This window comes from Penicillium canescens (assembly GCF_028828765.1).
Source record: "Penicillium canescens strain IBT 15451 chromosome Unknown utg000008l_segment0_segment0, whole genome shotgun sequence".
Lineage (NCBI taxonomy): Eukaryota > Fungi > Ascomycota > Eurotiomycetes > Eurotiales > Aspergillaceae > Penicillium > Penicillium canescens.
Window position 1 is genome coordinate 563,478 of NW_026703970.1, and position 19,927 is coordinate 583,404.

The window sequence follows — 19,927 nt, forward strand, 5'->3', positions numbered from 1 at the left end:
GACTGATTTGTGGACGAAGAGCGAAAGTGGTTATCATCATTGCGTGATGTATTGTTTCTCGGCGTTAGTGTTGCGCGCAGCCTTTATGTATTCGCAGATATTGTTTTGGTGAGCTTCAAATTTGATACCTATTTGAATTCTCACATTCGGAAATAATTAATTGCCTGTAGCCCTTAAATCTGTATGCTTGTAGAAGAAAAAAAATTGGAACATTGACATCATATGTAAAACAAGAGACCCTCAGGCACGAGAAGTGCTGCCTGAGGCCCAGCGGGGGAATCAGCCAGAGCCGCCCTTCCATCTGCCGGCAAGACCAGCTCCATTCAATCTTTCCTTCGGACAGTCTTCCTTTTTCTCTTCCCTTCTATCTTCACTCCCCTCCATCCTTTCCTTTTGACCTCACAGCTTGGATATCGTCTCTGCGTCAGAACTTCAGGGCCAACGACCTGCACCCGTTTTCCCTGGCAGCTTTGACCAACCGATATCTCATCCTTCAGCTCTCAGATTTGAGCTCTCTCGAAATCGCTAGCTCCCCCACGATTGAACGATAAATTCAACCCAGATTCCCGCCGGTTGAAATTCTCTATCTGACCGAATTTGACCGTGGGTCTTTCGCGTTGAATCGATTCGCTTTTCGTTGAGGCAAAGCAGCACCAAAAACGTCATAAGGCATTCTCGCGCTTTCTCCGCGACACTGGTCTTCACGACCTTCCCACCCCACCTTCTAGGGGATAAGCCTCCTGGAATCTTTCAACTCCCTCATGTGTGACTGTTGATTCGATAGTTATCATGGGGAGAATTAAGAAGGTAGCCAGCCAAAAGCATGAGGCTACAATCGTGAGTTACCCTCCGGCGGCCTGATGTGCAACCCAACTAAAAATTTTTCTTCTCTCTACAGTCACCTTTTTTGCAAGAATTCATAGGACGTGCTACGAGTCTTTCTATTCCCGAGCTCCCGTCCCTCTTCAACACATTCCCGAGGTTATGGCCGTTCCCCCGCGGTGATCTCTATCACTGGATCAATGTCCTGGACCGGTTCGACGAGATTCTGGCCTCGGCGGTCGAGAAATATTTCCTGAACACTGGTCCTCAGACCCAGTCGTTCACTCGAAGCGTTCTGGAGGAATCATATTCGGCCGATGAGAGCAAAAAGCCAGCGGAGGGCGTTGATGCCAAGTTGAATGCTCTGGGATACGGCCCCGATGGAGACCGGGAGCTTCTGGAAGCAATCTTGGAATTCTCGCGTCTTTTGCTCGAGAAATGTGGTAACCGCAGTCTCTATAGCAGCAGCGATCGCCTGGGTGACCTGTTGAACACTACATCATTGTCTCTTCTCCAGTCTACATTGCGCCTGTCTCTCTGCCTGGCCCAAAGATATCACTCCCGTCAGCGTGGGGCTCACCAGCAGTCAGTATTGCAATCTCACTATGCTCTTGACCTTGAAAAGTTGCAGAAGATTGCCGCACCTTTCCCACGTCCAACCCTCGCTGGTAAAGCACAGCCCACCGCCTCTCCCGCCATTTCAGCTAAGGGCAAGGAGAAGGCTGTTCAAACTAAGATCAATGCCAATGAATTGGTTTCTCTTGTGCGTGACAGTGAAGGCTGGGAGGAATGGGGTGATGTTCGAGTTCTCTATTATCCTTCTGGATCCTTTGAACAAACGAGAACGACATCCGAATATGGTCAGACGGAACATGGCTCACACGTTCCAACTACACCCACTCCGCTGCGACGAAGCGCAACACATCCCGCTTCTCAATTGAGCCGCACTGATGATTCACCAGCTGCCCCAGCCACAGGTGGGAAGGCAGATGAGGCAACTCGTGGGGGCAAGGTCTTAGAACTCTCCTACTCAAAGGTCTCTTCTGCGAAGTTGGAGGATATTCTTGCAGCTAACCTCCCTCATCTTCCCCTTGAGTCAAAATATGAGCTACTTCACAAACTTCGAGTTGCTCAGGCACTGACAGGCTCCCGTGCCACTCGTGAACAGATTCTGTCCATCAAGGCCCTGGCAGTGACTAACCTGGCCCATGTTCTGCCGGAGAGCTCTTTCCAACAAAAAGTTCTTCAATACGACATGGAGCAACCGAAACGCCTTCAGCTTGCTTACCAGCTGGCCGAACTGGTTCATCTCGGTGCCAGTGGTGACCTCGAGGTCTCGCGACTTGTCCAGACTTTAGCAATCCAGGCACTGGACTCATTGGCGAAGCACAAGTCTCGCGCCGTCGACGTTTGTGCAGCTTTGAGTGTCAATGTCAACCACGGAGTCCTCATGTTCTTGACCCGGAAAATGGTCAACGAACTCACCGAAGAAGGGGAGGATACGGATGCTGCATACTATGATGAGTGGCGTGATGCTTTGCTTGCACTCCTGCGCACCCTTCCAAGCTCAAGCACACGTACACCAGACACTCTGGTTGCAGCTGGTCTGATCCCTATGTTTGTTGACATTCTGAATCTGCGCAATGAGAAATCGCGCCGTGTGTATTCCCGCATCATGGAGTTCCTTGATACCTTTGTGCATGCGGTCCGGGATGCCCTGGGAACATTGACAACCGCCAAAGGCTTTGACGCAATGTCTGACCTGATTGACTATGAAACCAAAACCGCTTTCGAAAAGGTCAACCGTGGGGAGGGTTTCCCTGCTCAATACAAGAACCCATCCGTTGATTATCAAATTCCGTACTTCCAACAGCAGACCCTTCGCTGGATGTTCCGTTTCGTCAACCACATCATGCAGCACAATGGTGGCGGCTTCGATCGTGTGTTACGCAACTTGATTGACTCCCCCCAATTGCTGACTTCTCTCCGCCTTGTGTTCGAGAATGCTCGTGTGTTCGGTTCGCATGTATGGAGTACCGCTGTCAACATTCTCAGCAGCTTCATTCACAATGAGCCTACTAGCTATGCCGTCATCGCCGAGGCTGGTCTCAGCAAGAGCCTTCTCGCTGCTGTTATGGGCCGTGAACTCCAGGTCGTCGAGAAGCCTCCCGCCGTGGATTCCGAGGGTCACGCAGCAGAAGGCGAATCTGCTTCTCAGCCGCCTACCGCTGAAGCTGCTACCCAGTCAGAGGGAAAAAGAAAGACCGCGAATATGCTCTTGTCAGGCCAAAGGGTACTCCTCTTGCCCCTGGCATCATGTCCGCAGCCGATGCTCTTGCCTGTATCCCTTCTGCATTTGGAGCTATCTGCCTGAACTCCTCTGGTCTTGACCTTTTCCAGTCTTCCGATGCCCTTGAAAGCTTCTTCGAGATCTTTGAAAACCCCGATCATGTCAAATGCTTGAAGGACGACCCTGAACTTGTCCGTTCACTAGGCACGACTTTCGATGAGCTTGTTCGACACCACCCAGCATTGAAGACCTCTATCATGTCTGCAGTTCTTGTCATGGCTGCCCGTGTTAATGTTCTCGGTCGTACCAAGGCCTGGGAGCAGGGAATGGGAACTAAGCTGTGGACTGAGGATGCTGACGGCAACAAGAGCCTTTCCGGAGATATCTCTTCGTTGTTCCGGGAAATCGGCACACCCGCTGATGCGTCAGTCGATGACCCTGCGACCTTAGGTGCTCCTCAGCTTAATTCCCACGATCTCCCCAATGGCGCGAAGCTGGTCGTTGGTGATCTGAGCCATGTTCTTCCTTCGCCAGGTCCCGATTTCGAACCTAAAGACAAGGATGAACATGGACTTACTGCTACCGATTACTTGTTCCCGGCTATGCGTTTCCTGGGCGCTTTCTTCGAAAACCAGGTTAATTGTACTGCGTTTATTCAGGCTGGCGGCGCAGAGTTCCTTCTGGATCTCGCAACTCTCCAAAGCTTGGCATTTGATTTCCACAATACCAATGCTAACCAGGAGATCACCGTGCTTGTTCATATGCTTGCGGAGACAAAGCCTCACCTTGTGCTTCCGTCTCTCCTTCGCCGCGCCCAGTCCGCAGTGGAGAATCTTTCGGCCTTCTGGACTGCACCCAGCGGATCGGGATTCTTTACGTCGTTGATTAAGCCAGCAGACTCAAAGGACCCAGCCCTGGAACCTACCGCCGCCGCTCAGTCTGGAACATTCTTTGTCAGACACTTGAATGCAGTTCTTCTCCTAACCGATGTCCTTCGTGAGACTTTCGCGTTGCCCTTGTACCAAACCCGACCTGGCCAATCCACTTCCATCTTCGGCCAAGTCAATCTCGCGGATCAATATTGCATTCTCATCAATTCGCTGAGCAACCTTCTTGCTTCTTGCGTGTGGGAAGGCATCTTGCTGGAGAAGAACATCCCCGAGAAGTGGCTCAAGGCTACGCAGGAAACTGCTGATAAGTCCGCCTCTGGAAAGTCCAAGACTACTCCTCAGGAGCCTCCAGCAACCCCTGTCGCTGATTCTCGACCCCAAAGCTCCGGTGCCCCAGAAGCTGGACAGGCTCAACCAGGCCAGGAACTAAACGAAGACGACACTCCCCTGGACGAAGAAAACGTCAACTTCAAGAATGCTCGCACACTTCGCTACCTTCTCAGTGCATTGCCAACCTCGATTACAGGATTCTTGCATAACCTCGGACTTGGCCTTATTGGCAAGCGACGCATGGACCCTCTTCAGAAGCAGAGACAGAATGGTAGTTTGGTTGCAGAGGCCATCGCTGAGGGTGTTCTTCGCCAATTAGAGTTTGAGCCTGCGAACTCTAGTGATAGCCATAAGCACCGGTTTGCCTATCTGATTGTCGTCCTTTCCCACTTCTCCCACCTTCTCTATGAAATTCCCACGGAGCGTCCTAGTTCGAACTACTTGACATCAGTCCTCATTGCGTTCAAGAAGAACAACGGCCTCAAAGTGCTGAAAGACATTTGTGACGTGTTCTTGAACGATATCAAGTCCCTTCCCTCTGCGGAGTCCATTCCCGACGAGGACAAAGAGCTTGCTAACCGGCTTGCATCGGGTTATGGTGGAATCAAAATTATCCTTGGGCTCTTCGCGGACCTGGCTACTGGAAAATACATTGTGGACTCTAGCCAGACACAAGCCTTGACCAGTCACCCCGAGCGTGACCGTGATCGCCCCGAATACTTCCAGCCAGGTCAATTTCTGGTTGAGCTTCGTATGGAAATTCTGCCCATGGCCCAGGACATGTGGAACTCGGACTTTGCTACTCAGTCGTCGAGCCCCATCGTCAGATTGTTGATCGATATCCTGCGGGCATCTCTGGATGGCGAATACGAAGTGAACGTTATGAAAAGGTCAGATGCGCGGCCTCTTTTGGCAGAGACACCCAAGAAGCCGTTCGTGGTTCACAAAGACCGAGCAGCCGCCCTGGTTGACAAAGGATTCAAGGATGTTGATCTCAACAAAGAAGCCCTCTATCGTTGCAACAACATCTTGAATGCAGCCGAAGAATATTGCAGGGCGCAAAGTTGGCTACGAAACCCTCCCAGAGTTCATCCAAACCCCAACGATATTCAAACCGGATCGCCTGAGGTCGCTTCTGGTGTGGACCCCCTGGAGGATCCTGGCTTTGGAGAAGTGCCCCAGTCTTTCACCGCTGGCGGCGACCTGTCACGCTCTGCTCTGACCATGCTTCTGGCTCAAGCGACTGGCGGACCAATGACCGATTCGATGCGCCGGATTGATTCCTTGGTGGCTGGAAGAGATGCGGATGCTGAAACGCCTGGCCGGCCAGCTGGAAACCTGGGCAGAATTCTCGACGGCGATGATATGGACGACAGTGATGAACCAGCCGGATCATCGCACCAGAGTGGACCCGAGAGTCGCGCTGCCGGAGGAAGCTCCTTTGAAGGGCAACCAGTCCAAACCCGCCAGGTGGTCACCATCGAAGACCTTGAAGCTGAGAGAGAAAAGATTAGGTCCAATCTGATTGAGCGGGCCCTGGACATTCTGAACGAACATCATGACGTCTCCTTCGAATTGTCTGATCTGATCTCGTCAGCCATTAGGAAGCACCCAGAGCCTGAGAGTTTCCGCCGAGATATTGGAGAGACCCTTGTGCAATCGCTGGTTTCCCTGCAGATGGAGAACTTCCAGACAGCTGGAAAAAAGATTGCTGCTTATGCTCACATCCTCGCACTGACACTTCAAGATCGTGAGATGTACACTGCAACCCTCGAAGAGCTAAAGGATTGCTTCTCGACTTTCCTCGGGTTTATCAAACTCCCAACGCCTGAGAAGGCTGAACAGGAATCATTCCCTTGGGTTGGACATGTTCTCCTTATCCTCGAAAAGTTACTGTCTGATGACTGCCAGCCACCCCAGATTTCGTGGACCCAACCAGCCAGTGTGGATGATACCGTTGGTAACGATGAGCCCGCCCGACTTGAAGAGCCCCTTGTGTCAGCCGACGAGAAGACCCAGCTCTTTGAAGCTCTTGTCGAGATCCTACCCCGAGTGGGCAAGGATGACACACTGGCGCTGTCTATTTGCCGTGTTCTTGTCATTCTCACTCGCCAGCGTAGCATCGCTGCCCGCTTTGGCGAGAAGCGTAATCTCCAGCGCCTATTTGTGATGGTCAAACAGCTTTCAAGTGCTACAAATGACAAGCTGCAAAGCGCGTTCATGCTGATTCTCCGCCACATTGTTGAAGACGAAGCTACTATTCGCCAGATCATGCGGAGTGAGATTGTTGCCAACTTTGAGTCCAAAACTTCTCGCCAGGTTGACACCACTGGATACGTGCGCCAGATGTATCATCTTGTGCTAAGAGCTCCTGATATTTTCGTGGAGGTGACAAATGAGAAACTGCGGTTGCTACGCTTTGACCCTCACTCTCGTCCGCAAGTTCTTGGACTCAAGGCCGACAAAGAACGTCAAGATCGCCTGCGTCAAGGAAAGAAACCCGAGGAGATCAAGTCCGAGTCATCTGAGACAGGTGAGGCCTTTACTACCGATGACGCGGAGAAGGACAAGGGTAAGGGCCCAGCTAAGAGTGCAGAGTTGAAGGCCCCAGTTGTGGAGAACCCAGACGGTGTCATTCATTACCTGCTGTCCGAGCTCCTGTCCTACAAGGATGTGGACGACAAGGAGTCTGCCCTTGAATCCTCGGAGCAGCCCGCTGATCAGCAGTCTGACACTCAAACTGACGTTGAGATGACTGGAGATGAACCCACTCCATCGGTTTCTAGCACCGCTGAAGCACAACCCACTCGGGGCCCGAAGAAGGGAGAGAAGCCCCAATTCAAGGCCGACGATCACCCGATTTACATTTATCGCTGCTTGCTCCTTCAGTGTCTGACTGAACTCCTCTCCTCCTACAATCGGACCAAGGTTGAGTTCATCAACTTTTCCCGCAAGGCTGATCCTTTGGCTACTACACCTTCCAAGCCACGGTCTGGCATTCTCAACTACTTGTTGAACGTGCTTGTTCCCCTTGGTACGATGGAACATGATGAGACCTTGGCATTCAAGAAGCGCAGTATCACATCTACATGGACCATGCAAGTGCTCGTTGCTCTTTGCACCAAGACTGGCGAATTTGGTGGTGTTGGCAGACGTCGCACTGAGCCAAAGTATGAGGAAGATGAGCCGGAGCTTGCCTTTGTCCGCCGTTTTGTGCTGGAGCATGCTCTCCGGTCCTACAAGGACGCAATGGCTTCAAACGAGCCTCTGGACGCGAAGTACTCCAAGCTTATGTCTCTCGCCGACCTCTTTGACAAAATGCTCAGTGGCTACTCTTTCACGAACGATGCAGGCTTCCCAACCTCAACCAGACAGCTTGCAAAGACCATGTTCGAGAAACACTTCATCCCCGCGCTTACTGCTTCAGTTGCCGATGTCGACTTGAACTTCCCTTCGTCAAAGCGCGTCATCAAATACATTCTTCGCCCATTGAACAAGCTTACTCAAACCGCCGTTCTCTTGAGCGAGAACTCCGATATCTCCTCGTCCCTTGGTGAAACCGAGGACGATGAGATCTCTTCGGCAACCTCCGTTTCTGACATGGAAGATGAACGTGAGGAAACACCCGATCTTTTCCGCCACTCTACTCTCGGTATGCTGGAACCTCGCCATGAGGAAGAGACCAGCAGCGAGGAGTCGGAGGAAGAGGATGAGGACATGTACGAGGACGAGTATGATGAGGAGATGGACTACGATGAAGAAATGCCTGAAGACGATGGCGAAGTCGTCAGCGACGAAGATGACGATGGTGTTGGTCCAATTGAAGGTCTCTCTGGCGATGCAGTTGAAGTCATTCTCGACGAAGAAGATGATGACGATGAGGACGACGACGACGATGAAGACCACGACCACTCGGACATGGATGATGACATGTACGCGGGTGAAATCCCCGGTGACCGGGACAATGAAAGCCTTGAAGACGGAGAAGAGGATGAATGGGAGAGCGAGGAAATGACCGAAGATGAAGAAGAGGTCGAAATGATGAACCAGTACGAAGACGAGATGGCCGATATGAGACAAAATCGCGGCCACGGCGACGAACACCGCATTGGCGACCTCTTCCGTGCCCTTAATGAGGCTGCTGGAGGCGTTGATGATCTCCATGGAGACGGCCTCGGTGGTGACATCCACGAAGAAATCCTCGATGATCTCGACGAAGATGGTGCGCCGCCCCTCCCTACTGCAGCCCCCCTACTGCAGCCCTCTCTACTGCCCTCTCTACTGCCCTCTCTACTGCCCTCTCTACTGCAGTCATCCCTACCCTACGCCAGCTTTCAACGCTGTTGCTGACCACCCATCTAGTTGAGGATGAAGACGACATGGATGAACTTGAAGAGGATATCGATGGCTTTGACGGCGAGGAAGGATCCTACGGTGATATGGAAGGTAATGAAGAATGGCTCAGACTCTACACGGAAACTTTGCTAAATGCCTTAGCAGACGATGATCTTCTTGAGCCGTGGGGATGGGAAGGCGATGAGCCTCCAATGCCTCGCGCAGGACATCACCACCACCGCTTCCGTGGTGGCGCGCCCCCAGCCTGGGCTGCTGTTACCGAAATCATGCCCGGCCGCGGCTCGGGTCTTGTCCCTATTCAGCCTTATCAGCGTGTCCACAGAACCCAGATTCCCTCCCGCGGAGACAATGACGGAACTAACCCCTTACTTGTTCGGACTGATCGCCCAGAGACCGCCGTTCCATCTCGTGGAGCCAATACTGACCCCTTCGCTGATTGGGGTCAGTCCATGGACCCAGCTGGTGGCCGAGTTGTTGCAATGGACAGCCCCATCAGCTTCATGAACGCCATCATGCAGGCCATTGGCGGACAGGCCGCTCCAGGTTTCGGTGTGGTTACTCGTCCAGACGGTATCCATGTCCATGTCGACAGACGCGCAGTTCTACCCGGCCGCATCCAGGATATGCTTGGAATCCCACGCGGATCGGGCCCTCCGGCTCGCACTCGTGGCGATGATCCTCACACTGCTGTCAAGTTTGGTCTGGGTACCACCCGAACCCGCTGGCAAGAGGAGGCTCGCATTCTCTTCAGCAGCCAGTATGTTGAGAGATGCCAGCGTATCGTCAACTCCATCATGAAGGCTCTCGTTCCTACTTCAATGGCAGAGGAAAAGATTCGCACGAAGCAGGTGGAAGAGGAGCGCAGGCGCATTCTGGACGAACGCGCCGAGCAAGAACGCCAAGATCGCGAGGCCAAGCGAAAGTTGCAGGAAGAAAATGCTCGGCTCGAAGCTGAAAGGCAACAACAGGAGGCTGAGCGTCAAGCCGAACGCCAAGCCGCTGCGGTCGATGAGCCCATGGAGGATGTTCAACCCACCGAACCTCCTGCTGAAGCCACCTCATCTGCTCAGCCTGAGGCTCAGCCCGAAGCTCAACCCGAAGCTCAACCCGAAGCCCAGCCGGCCGAGCCTGCCCCTCGGGTCCACACAAACATTAGAGGCCGTCAGCTCGATATCACTGGTCTCGAGATTGACCCTGAATATCTGGAGGCTCTGCCCGAGGAACTCCGCGAGGAGGTTATCATGCAGCAACTTGCCGAACAGCGATCCCAAGCTGCCGCTGCTGGCGAGGAGCCTACTGAGATCAATCAAGAATTCCTGGAAGCATTGCCTGCGGAGATTCGTGAGGAACTTTTGCAACAAGAAGCGGCCGATCGACGCCGGCGCGAACGTGATGCTGCCCGTCGACAGGCCCAGAGTGCCGCTGGCGCTGGTGCAGCTGCTCCTCCTGCTCACGCCGAGGATATGGATGCTGCCAGTTTCCTCGCTACCCTCGATCCTTCGTTGCGACAGGCCGTCCTTGCCGATCAACCAGAGGATGTTCTCGCAACTCTGGGTCCTGAGTACTTGACCGAGGCCCGCGCTATGGGCGGTGGTAGCCGACGCATGGCTCAGTTCGGTGACATGAGCGCCGTCGACCGACAGAGAAATGAATCTTCTGGAGACCAGGAGCCAAAGAAACAGCAGAGACGTCAAATTGTTCAAATGCTTGACAAGGCTGGTGTTGCAACCCTTCTTCGACTGATGTTTATGCCTCTCCATGGTAACGCTCGCCATCAATTAAACGACATTCTTCACAACGTGTGTGAGAACCGCCAAAACCGCAGTGAGGTGATCAGCCTTCTCCTGTCGGTTTTGCAGGATGGCAGCGTTGATTCTACCGCCATTGAGCGCAGCTTCTCTCACCTATCACTACGTGCAAAGGCACCAGGAGCACAAAAGACGCCCCAGGCTGTCAAGCGAAACATGGCTATTCAGACTTCTTCCAGTGTTAGCAGCGACGTGACCCCAATCATGGTCATCCAACAATGCCTAGGGACACTCTCGTTCCTGTCGCAGTTCAACCCTCACATTGCTTGGTTCTTCTTGACCGAGCATGACTCTGCCTCATCCGCTAAGCTGAAAGCAATCCGCAAGGGCAAGGGCAAGGAAAATCGAGCTAACAAGTTCGCCCTGAATGCTCTGCTTTCTCTCTTGGACCGGAAGTTGATCATGGAAAGCCCCAACTGCATGGAGCAACTGTCAAGTCTCCTTAGCAGCATCACTCAGCCGCTGACTGTTCTCCTTCGCCGCGAGAAGGAGCGTCAGGAAGAGAAGGGCAAGAAACCCGAGGACGCGCCAGTCGAAGGATCTATCGAAGAGCCTGCCCAAGCCGGCGATTCTGGCATGGATACGTCTATGACCGATGCTCCTCTGCCCACCGTCGAGACCACTGAGATCACTGGCCAAGAAGCCACGGAGGGCGGAGAGGACGAAGATAAGAAGCCCGAGGAGTCGAAGGAGCCCGCCGAGGATGAGAAGCGCAAGAAGCGTTCCATTGAGCCTCCTGTCGTTCCTGACCACAATTTCCGTCTTGTTGTTCACATTCTTGCTGCTCGTGAATGCAATGGCAAGACGTTCCGCGATACTCTTTCCACCATCAACAACCTTAGCGCTGTTCCCGGAGCTCGTGATGTGATCGGCAGTGAACTGGTCGCTCAAGCACAGGCCCTCAGTGATACCATTCTGGGTGACCTCGAAGACCTCCTTCCTCATATCCATCAGGCTAAGACTGGCACCGATATGCAAGGTCTGGCTCTGGCCAAGTTCTCGCCCGCTAGTTCAGACCAGGCGAAGCTTTTGCGTATCCTGACGGCTCTCGACTACCTGTTTGATCCTACCCGAGTAGACAAGTCCAAGGGCAGTGAGCCCGAGTCTGCTCCTAAGGAGGATGTGCTCAAGAGACTTTATGAGAGCGCAACCTTCGGACCTCTGTGGACCAAGCTCAGCGAGTGCTTGACTGTCATCCGCCAAAAGGAGAACATGCTGAACGTGGCTACTATTCTCCTGCCTCTTATCGAGGCACTGATGGTTGTCTGCAAGAACACTACTTTGAAGGACCAGCCCCTGTCTCGCGGTAGTCGCGAACTGTCTGTGAACAGCGCCCCGGCTGACAATGGTCTCAGCATGGAGAACCTCTTCTTCAAGTTCACAGAGGAGCATCGCAAGATCCTCAATGAGCTTGTCCGCCAGAATCCTCGTCTGATGAGCGGCACATTCTCCCTGTTGGTCAAGAACCCCAAGGTCCTGGAGTTCGATAACAAGCGCAACTACTTCACCCGCCGTGTCCACTCCCGTGGCGCCGAGCCTCGCCACCCTCATCCCCCTCTCCAGCTTTCCGTGCGAAGAGACCAAGTCTTCCTTGACTCGTTCAAGTCCTTGTACTTTAAGAGCGCGGATGAGTTGAAGTATGGCAAATTGAATGTACGATTCCACGGCGAGGAAGGTGTCGATGCTGGTGGTGTGACCAGGGAATGGTTCCAGGTTCTTGCCCGTGGCATGTTCAACCCTAACTACGCCTTGTTCATTCCTGTTGCGTCCGACCGAACCACTTTCCACCCCAACCGTCTCAGTGGTGTCAACTCAGAGCATCTTATGTTCTTCAAGTTCATTGGACGCATTATTGGTAAGGCTTTGTACGAAGGCCGTGTTCTTGACTGTCACTTTAGCCGGGCGGTCTATAAGAATATTCTCTCCCGTTCTGTGTCTATCAAGGACATGGAGACGCTCGACTTGGACTACTATAAGTCTCTCCTCTGGATGCTGGAGAATGACATTACCGATATCATCACCGAGACCTTCGCCATTGAAACCGATGACTTTGGCGAAAAGCAAGTTATCGATCTGATTCCAGGTGGCCGCGATATCCCTGTTACCCAGGAGAACAAGGAGCAGTACGTCCAGCGCGTGGTAGAATACCGCCTGGTGGAGTCTGTCCGAGAGCAATTGGACAACTTCCTGAAGGGCTTCCACGAGATTATTCCCCGAGACCTGATCTCCATCTTCAATGAACAGGAGCTGGAACTTCTGATTTCCGGTCTTCCTGAGATCGACGTTGACGAGTGGAAGAACAACACCGAGTACCACAACTACTCCGCCTCGTCCTCGCAGATCCAGTGGTTCTGGCGTGCCGTTCGCTCGTTCGACAAAGAAGAGCGTGCCAAACTTCTGCAATTCGTCACTGGAACCAGTAAGGTTCCTCTCAATGGTTTCAAGGAGCTTGAGGGTATGAACGGCGTGAGCAAGTTCAACATCCACCGCGACTATGGCAACAAGGATCGCCTTCCCAGCTCGCACACATGCTTCAACCGTAAGTTTTCGCAGCCCATCTTTCCATTTATTCAATTGCAATTACTAACTGTCTATTACAGAGCTTGATCTTCCTGAATATGAAAGTTATGAGGATCTCCGCCAACGTCTCTACACGGCCATGACTGCCGGAAGCGAGTACTTCGGATTTGCATAGACTGGTTTTCTGGGTGCTCGACATGACGATGGTTTCAAGCGAAGGCATTCCATGGCGTTTCTCTCAATTCTTATGGGAATCTTATTATTGGGGATGAATGAGGAGGGTATGAAAAGAAGCTGGCATAGGCCAGTGTGGAGGAATTTCTTTATGAGGAGATGAAAACAGAGACTCCAGAGGATTCGGTTGAAGTGCAGGTCAGCCTTGTTCTTCGGAGATCTCTTTTATGTCTGTACTTAGATTGCTGCATTTTTATTTCTTTTTGTAATGACTATTTGCAAATACCTTTTCCCCATACCTCCACAAGTAAATTAGTTAGGCTGGGGGTACTTTTGCTGCACCAGCTTCATCACAGGCGGTGAGCCCGTCACGGGACTGCAAAAAGTGATGCGGGGCCGTGAGGCGGAAACGATTTTTTGAGCCGAACACGGTCATCGCGGAGAAGAGTGTGTTTGTGCTTCCTTGAATTGAACCTCTTTCTCTCTCTGTCTCAGAGACCCATCCTGCAATATGTCGACCAACTCCATCAAGCTCTTGACTGGCAACAGTCACCCGGAGCTTGCCAACCTCGTTGCTGATCGGTATGTAACCTGCAGAAAGTGTACCCAACGTCAACCAGCTAATCTTGATGGATTAGTCTCGGCATTGAGTTGACCAAAATTATGGTCCTGCAATACTCCAACCAAGAGACCAGTGTCACAATCGGTGAAAGTGTTCGAGACGAAGATGGTACGGACATCCCATCCCACCTTGACTGAAGGAACCCCGGCTCACATATATATGATATGCTGCAGTCTTCATTCTCCAATCGACGAAACCCAACGACATCAATGACGGACTCATGGAGCTTTTGATCATGATCAACGCATGCAAGACTGCCTCCGCCCGCCGCATCACTGCCGTCATCCCCAACTTCCCCTACGCCCGCCAAGATAAGAAGGACAAGAGCCGTGCTCCCATTACCGCCAAGCTCATGGCCAACATGCTCCAGACCGCTGGCTGCAACCACGTCATCACCATGGATCTCCATGCCAGCCAGATCCAGGGCTTCTTCAATGTCCCCGTGGACAACCTGTACGCCGAACCTAGTATGCTCAAGTGGATTCGTGAGAACCTCGATGTCAGCAACTGTGTTATTGTCAGTCCCGATGCTGGCGGTGCTAAGCGGTGAGTACTTCTCAACATGATACCTACAGACCGGAGATAGTATGGGGACTAATGTAGGCTGCTTAGTGCTACTGCCATTGCCGATCGCCTGGACCTGCAATTCGCTCTTATTCACAAGGAACGTGCCCGTCCCAACGAGGTCTCGCGCATGGTCCTTGTCGGTAACGTCAAGGACAAGGTTGCCATCATCGTTGACGATATGGCCGACACCTGCGGTACGCTCGCCAAGGCTGCCGACACTGTCATGCAACATGGCGCACTCGAGGTCAACGCCATTGTTGTCCACGGTATCTTGTCCGGAAAGGCCATCGAAAACCTGAACGGCAGCTGCCTCAAGCGGTATGTTCACACTTCAAGTCACCAAGCAGTATACATAGCTAACTTTTATTCTCAGCATCATTGTGAGCAACACTGTTCCCCTGGGTGACAAGCAGGAGCGCTGCGATAAGATTAAGACCATCGACATCAGCCCTACATTGGCCGAGGCATGCCGGCGTACACACAACGGCGAGTCGGTTAGCTTCCTGTTCTCGCACACCGTGGGGTAAATCACAAGTCCAAGAGACAGAAATGAATGATTCCATCAATACCAAGACGGAGGATCAGTCCACGGGTGCTTAATGCTTCTAGTGAATGTGCACTAGACCGTGGAGTGAGCGGGAAACAAAAAATACGATTTTTATGACCCTTTTTATTAGCCGAACGAGGATTTTAGTCCCCGAGTGTTTTATTATTGTCTACTATGGGTTTTCCTTTTTCCTTTTTTCTTTCTTTTAGGGAGGGGCCAGCTTTCAATGTTGGTTTTGTGTCTCTTCTAGCAGAGGTTGGTTGTCCTCGGGGTTCGAATGCATGTTGCATCTGTTGTACGTACTTGTCTGTGCTATATGCCGGCTCTTTGCTATTATGGGGGTTCGGTCAGATCATAAAGACCTCGATGGTCGTTAACACTTGAAATAGATATGGTATACCTCTCTTGAATTGCTGTATGCCTATAAAAGCCTTGAAAGTCAGGATTTGATGTGACACGTAATTTGTAGAAACCCCAGATGAAGACTCGACTGATGACGATGATGAATATGACGGTTGATGTGGGGGGATTAGAGTGCGCCTATTAGTAAACTAGTGCATACCATATGAAGTACTCCGTAGGTAGCTTCGCACACAGAAGATATGCCAGGGCCAATATACATCATCCATACGGGAGACTACGCAGAATCCAATCTACTCATTTGCACAGCAAAGTCGAGCAGAAGACCAATTGACAGAACAGTATTGAAATTTGCATGCACTCCATTCAAAAAAAGGGTTGTCAAAAAAGGTAGGTTCAACACAGATATTGCATCGCCACTCCCGAGGCCCGAAATCACCGTAGCCAAACACAAGGGAGTATCAATCATTCGCCTGCTTTGTACGTTTTGAAACCTGTTCCCCGTCTCTTTTATTGGTCCCTTTTCTTTTTATCAGACATGTCACCTTCGCGCCCCTGAGAGTGACTTCATTTTTTGTGAATCTCCCTCAAATCATCCCAGAGACGTGAAGCTCCTCCATTAAACCCCATCGCCGCAGAACGAAATCATAAAACCGCGGGTTTGGAAGTTTACTTCCGCATGGAGGAAGCCCTCCGCTTGCGGAGCTCGTCACGCTTGGCCTTCTCCTCGTGGACACGGCTGGCAAGGAGCTTGGCGTAGTCGTTGCTAGTAGATGTTAGTTTCTGATATACCCGATAGATGAAAGGGGGAATCTTACGCAGCATCGCGGGCAGCCTCAGCGCGGCGGCGCTTAATGGCAACGCGTTGGCGCTTGCGCTGGAGACGCTGGGGAGTAACCAGACGCTGGATCTTGGGGGCCTTGGTGTACTCCTTCTTGCCCTCCTTGGTGACGGTACGGCGGATGACGAACTTGCGGACGTCGTCCTTCTTGTCGAGACCGAAGAAGCGACGGATCTTGGTGGCACGCTTGGGGCCGAGACGCTTGGGGACAACGGTGTCGGTCAGGCCGGGGAGCTCGCCCTCGCCCTGCTTGACGATGGAGAGAGCGAGGACAGAAAGGTCCTGGCCAGTGATGGCACCGCGGACGGACTTGCGCTTGCGCTCACCGGTGCGGCGGGGGCGGTAGCAGCTGTGGCCGTCGGCGAGGAGCAGACGGGTACGGGTGGGCAGGAGAACTGTAGAGAACCGATGAGTATGATGCGTTATGTGGGTTGGTTTATACCTGGGGATAATAATTTTTTGTTATTTCCCCAGGTGTTGTGCGGTCATGTACGTACCACCCTGCTTCATAGGGAAACCTGTAAATAGATTGTCAGCATTTTGATTCTTGTGATGTTCATCCAGTCTCGAATAATCCGATCCTAGACACAGGGAGAGGTTGCGTACCCTGCTTGTCGTTACCACCGGTAATCTTGAAGAGGTAACCCTTGAACTCATCGCCGAGAGCGTCGCCGGCAACCTATTCGTAAATAAATCCCAATTAGCCTGTTGTTCTCCATCGTGTGCGTGCATTCTTTTTCAAGTTGGTCGTAGAGTCGGGGAATGGGATGGGGAGTGCTGACTTCGGTGCCCATGCGCTTCTCCATGAAGGGACGGAGCTTGCGCTCATCGTCGACTTCGATGATTTTCTGCGACCCATTGGCCGGGTAGGAGATGTTGAGCTTCATCTTGACGGAGGCGGCGCGGTCAAGACGGTAGCGCGGGTGTTTGTCGACGGATGAGGTTGTCGTCGAAGGGATCTGTATTGTGGATTTTTTTTAGTTCGGCGGCTTTAGCGAGCGATTGTGGGCGTGTCACGTGCGGGAGCCCAGTCACGTGAGAATAGGGCTTGAGTCGCTTGCTGGTCAGGTGATGGTCATGTGACACCTCCCGGTGGGTGGTGTGTTTTCTACGTTTCAACTCTCTCATTGCAACAATCGTCAAAGGGGTGGAACAATCCATGATTGCATCTTTAATGCAGCATGTTAGATTTCGATTTCACCCAATACGAACACCAACGACAGATCTGGAACTACCAAGCACTACCCACTATTACCATTTTTCACGGCCTGATACTGACAGTGATCAATGAAACGCCATTTCTCCTCTTTGGATTCTTTATACAAGTTTTTGAACCGAACTGAGACCGACTGAGCCATCCAGCGGGACGAATGTGTGTTTCGGCCTACGACAGTATCCAGCCGAGACATCGACAGATATTGAGCTAGGGCATCCATCCGTTCATGGTCTCGAAATTGACTTACATTGTTCGGACAGCTTCACGATCGAAGAGCTTTGAGCGACAAAGTTAATTCTAATTAACATAAATATTGGCAGGTCACTCATTGCCTCTTTAAGATCGCAATTCTATCCTCTCCAGGGTATTCAGTGTACAGAAGATATAGAAATGGCCAACATGACTTATTCACATACCTCCAATCTGCGCAGCACATTTTGATTCTTATACAATGTCTTGGCAGTGGGATCTCGTACAGATTGCCAGGTCGGGACCAATAATTCACAGTGTCAACCACAAAAGATAAGGTCAAATGCCAGACAAGACAATGCGAGACATTCCAATGTAGTTTCAGTTTCAGCGAGCACAGCTCAGGGTTCAAACCACCACTATCCAGAATAATCAGTCAAGCAGAGCGCAGACATTATCCAGCGGAATGACAAGCCATAGTGGCACCCGTCTAGACGCTTAGACGTCAAATTAAGCCAAGCGCACGCGATGATTTGCCCGTTCGAAGCTTAGTCCAATCTACGTCCCCCTAGCCACGCGGCCAACATTCACTTCTGTCCAACATTAGGGGCAGAGTTAGTTTCTCCTACTACTCTGTACACAATTGAATTCTACGTCTGCTCTGTATCTCTGTGGTCTCGCCCACTCCGAATTTGCCGGCTCTTCGATTCCGAGTGGAGCATTTCGTCGTAAATTCCGGACGATCCTCTTCAAAGCTTGATCATCTTTTCTCCGCAGAGATTGAACTGGAGAGGACGTTTTGTCGCCTTGCATATCGGATACTTGGAAGTATAGGTCTTCAATCTGTCATCGGCGGTGTGGTGGCGACTTTCTTTTAACCTCCAACACAAGACCTACAACATAAGAGACCCGAGACGACAACACTTCTGGCTGGCTCTAGGTGTCTCGGCCAAACATGGTCCGCCTTTTCAACCGATTCTATGCCCTATCCGCAGTCGCAGCATGCACAATTCTACCAACGGCCTGGTTTCTAACATCCCGCCGCTTCCCCGACATCATCCCTCTAGCATCCGGGCAATTCCAAGCGGCCCCCACATTCGATCAGCGGCTAGTAGTCTTTGGAGACTCATGGAGCGACAATGAAACAAACGAGCCGCAGGGCAAAGTATGGACAGACTGGCTCTGTTCTATGGTAAGAAAAGAAAGACTAAACCCCACGTCTTGGGGAGCCATGAACACAACATCCATGAATAATATAGAATGTCTGATTCTCTACAGTTTACCTGCCACCAAGAGAATCTAGCCCAGACAGCCAATCCCATCCTCCGAGGCAAAAACGTCGGCGCAGTAGTCGACAACTCAGAACTCGGCCCTCTAGGCCGCCTGTCTCAGACACGTCTCGCAGACTTCAAGTCTCAGCTAGCCGAATGGCTAGCAGCCGAGTCGCGCGCCGTGACTGGACTCACCATTGAAGACATCCGCACGCGCCAAGAACACACCATTTTCGTGGTTTCATTTGGCGTGTGGGATATCTGGAGTTTGATCAGCAAGGACTACGGTACAGCCAAGGAAAGCGTGGAGCGACGCATTGCGACAATCATCGCGCAGCTTAATGTTCTCGCTAAGTCCTGGGACTCGGAGTCCGAGCTTAAAGTCATCTTGACGCAGGCGGTCGATGTGACTTTCTTACCCGGCTATGATGAATCTGCCGCTGGATCCATGTACAAGGATACAGTGCAGACGGTGGAGCATTGGAATAAGAAGCTGCGCGAGGCAGCGACGGCGTGGGAAGGTGGGACTGTATACCTATTTGATATGAATGGGTGGATGGTCGATCGGATTCGGGATTGGCAGCTCTTCGCGGCAGGCATTGAAGAGGAAAATGGGCTTGGGAAGAACCAGCAAGGATGGGAGAATGTCGTGGAACCGTGCGTCGAAAGCGGGTATCGGGTCATGATGTCAAAGGGGAAGCAGTGTGAAGAACCTGATCGATATCTGTTCTGGTAAGTGTGATGTTTCCACGTTTCCTGTGTTTCCTCGAGGCAGAGATCGACACGGTCAAAGGCCGGGACTGACATCTGACATGTATCAGGAACGAGATGCATTTGGGTTCCGAGGCTCACCGGCTTCTGGCTACGGAAGTTTACTCTGGTATTGGGGGATTGTTAAATGCATCGCGCCACACCCGGTGGTTTGCATAGACATTGTCAGGGCTTTACCAATACATACAATACAGCTAAGGGGAAAAAGAAAAGAAAGTGAATATGACGTCTCACAAGGGGTCTACTGTATAAGCCCGTACCCGTTCAAACGAAGACTATACTTGATGCGGATATGGCCATGTTCCAGAGAGAGTGGACCTTCTTGGAAGGACACGGTAGTATGTCCAACAAGA

General features: G+C 51.9%; 4 protein-coding genes across 4 annotated transcripts; 3 read left to right on the forward strand and 1 right to left on the reverse strand.

The window, feature by feature from the left end:
• Positions 1-789: 789 nt before the first annotated feature.
• Positions 790-13,191, forward strand: tom1 (E3 ubiquitin-protein ligase TOM1; the record flags this gene model as incomplete). Its single annotated transcript, XM_058519835.1, has 6 exons — positions 790-837; positions 899-3,066; positions 3,108-8,554; positions 8,695-8,778; positions 8,833-13,035; positions 13,097-13,191. 6 exons carry the CDS (start codon positions 790-792, stop codon positions 13,189-13,191), a joined length of 12,045 nt encoding a protein of 4,014 aa, XP_058367359.1.
• A 510-nt stretch (positions 13,192-13,701) lies between these two features.
• N7446_011094 (ribose-phosphate diphosphokinase) lies at positions 13,702-14,906 on the forward strand (the record flags this gene model as incomplete). Its single annotated transcript, XM_058519836.1, has 5 exons — positions 13,702-13,772; positions 13,829-13,920; positions 13,986-14,358; positions 14,425-14,697; positions 14,753-14,906. The coding sequence occupies 5 exons, from the start codon at positions 13,702-13,704 to the stop codon at positions 14,904-14,906; spliced, it is 963 nt and encodes a 320-aa protein (XP_058367360.1).
• A 631-nt stretch (positions 14,907-15,537) lies between these two features.
• N7446_011095 (40S ribosomal eS6 domain-containing protein) lies at positions 15,538-17,288 on the reverse strand (the record flags this gene model as incomplete). The annotated part of the gene is made up of 6 exons (XM_058519837.1): positions 15,538-16,052; positions 16,105-16,522; positions 16,625-16,645; positions 16,734-16,806; positions 16,910-17,086; positions 17,145-17,288. 6 exons carry the CDS (start codon positions 17,286-17,288, stop codon positions 15,956-15,958), a joined length of 930 nt encoding a protein of 309 aa, XP_058367361.1. The 3' UTR covers positions 15,538-15,955.
• A 1,199-nt stretch (positions 17,289-18,487) lies between these two features.
• N7446_011096 (uncharacterized protein) lies at positions 18,488-19,733 on the forward strand (the record flags this gene model as incomplete). Its single annotated transcript, XM_058519838.1, has 3 exons — positions 18,488-18,724; positions 18,811-19,535; positions 19,625-19,733. The coding sequence occupies 3 exons, from the start codon at positions 18,488-18,490 to the stop codon at positions 19,731-19,733; spliced, it is 1,071 nt and encodes a 356-aa protein (XP_058367362.1).
• Positions 19,734-19,927: the final 194 nt, after the last annotated feature.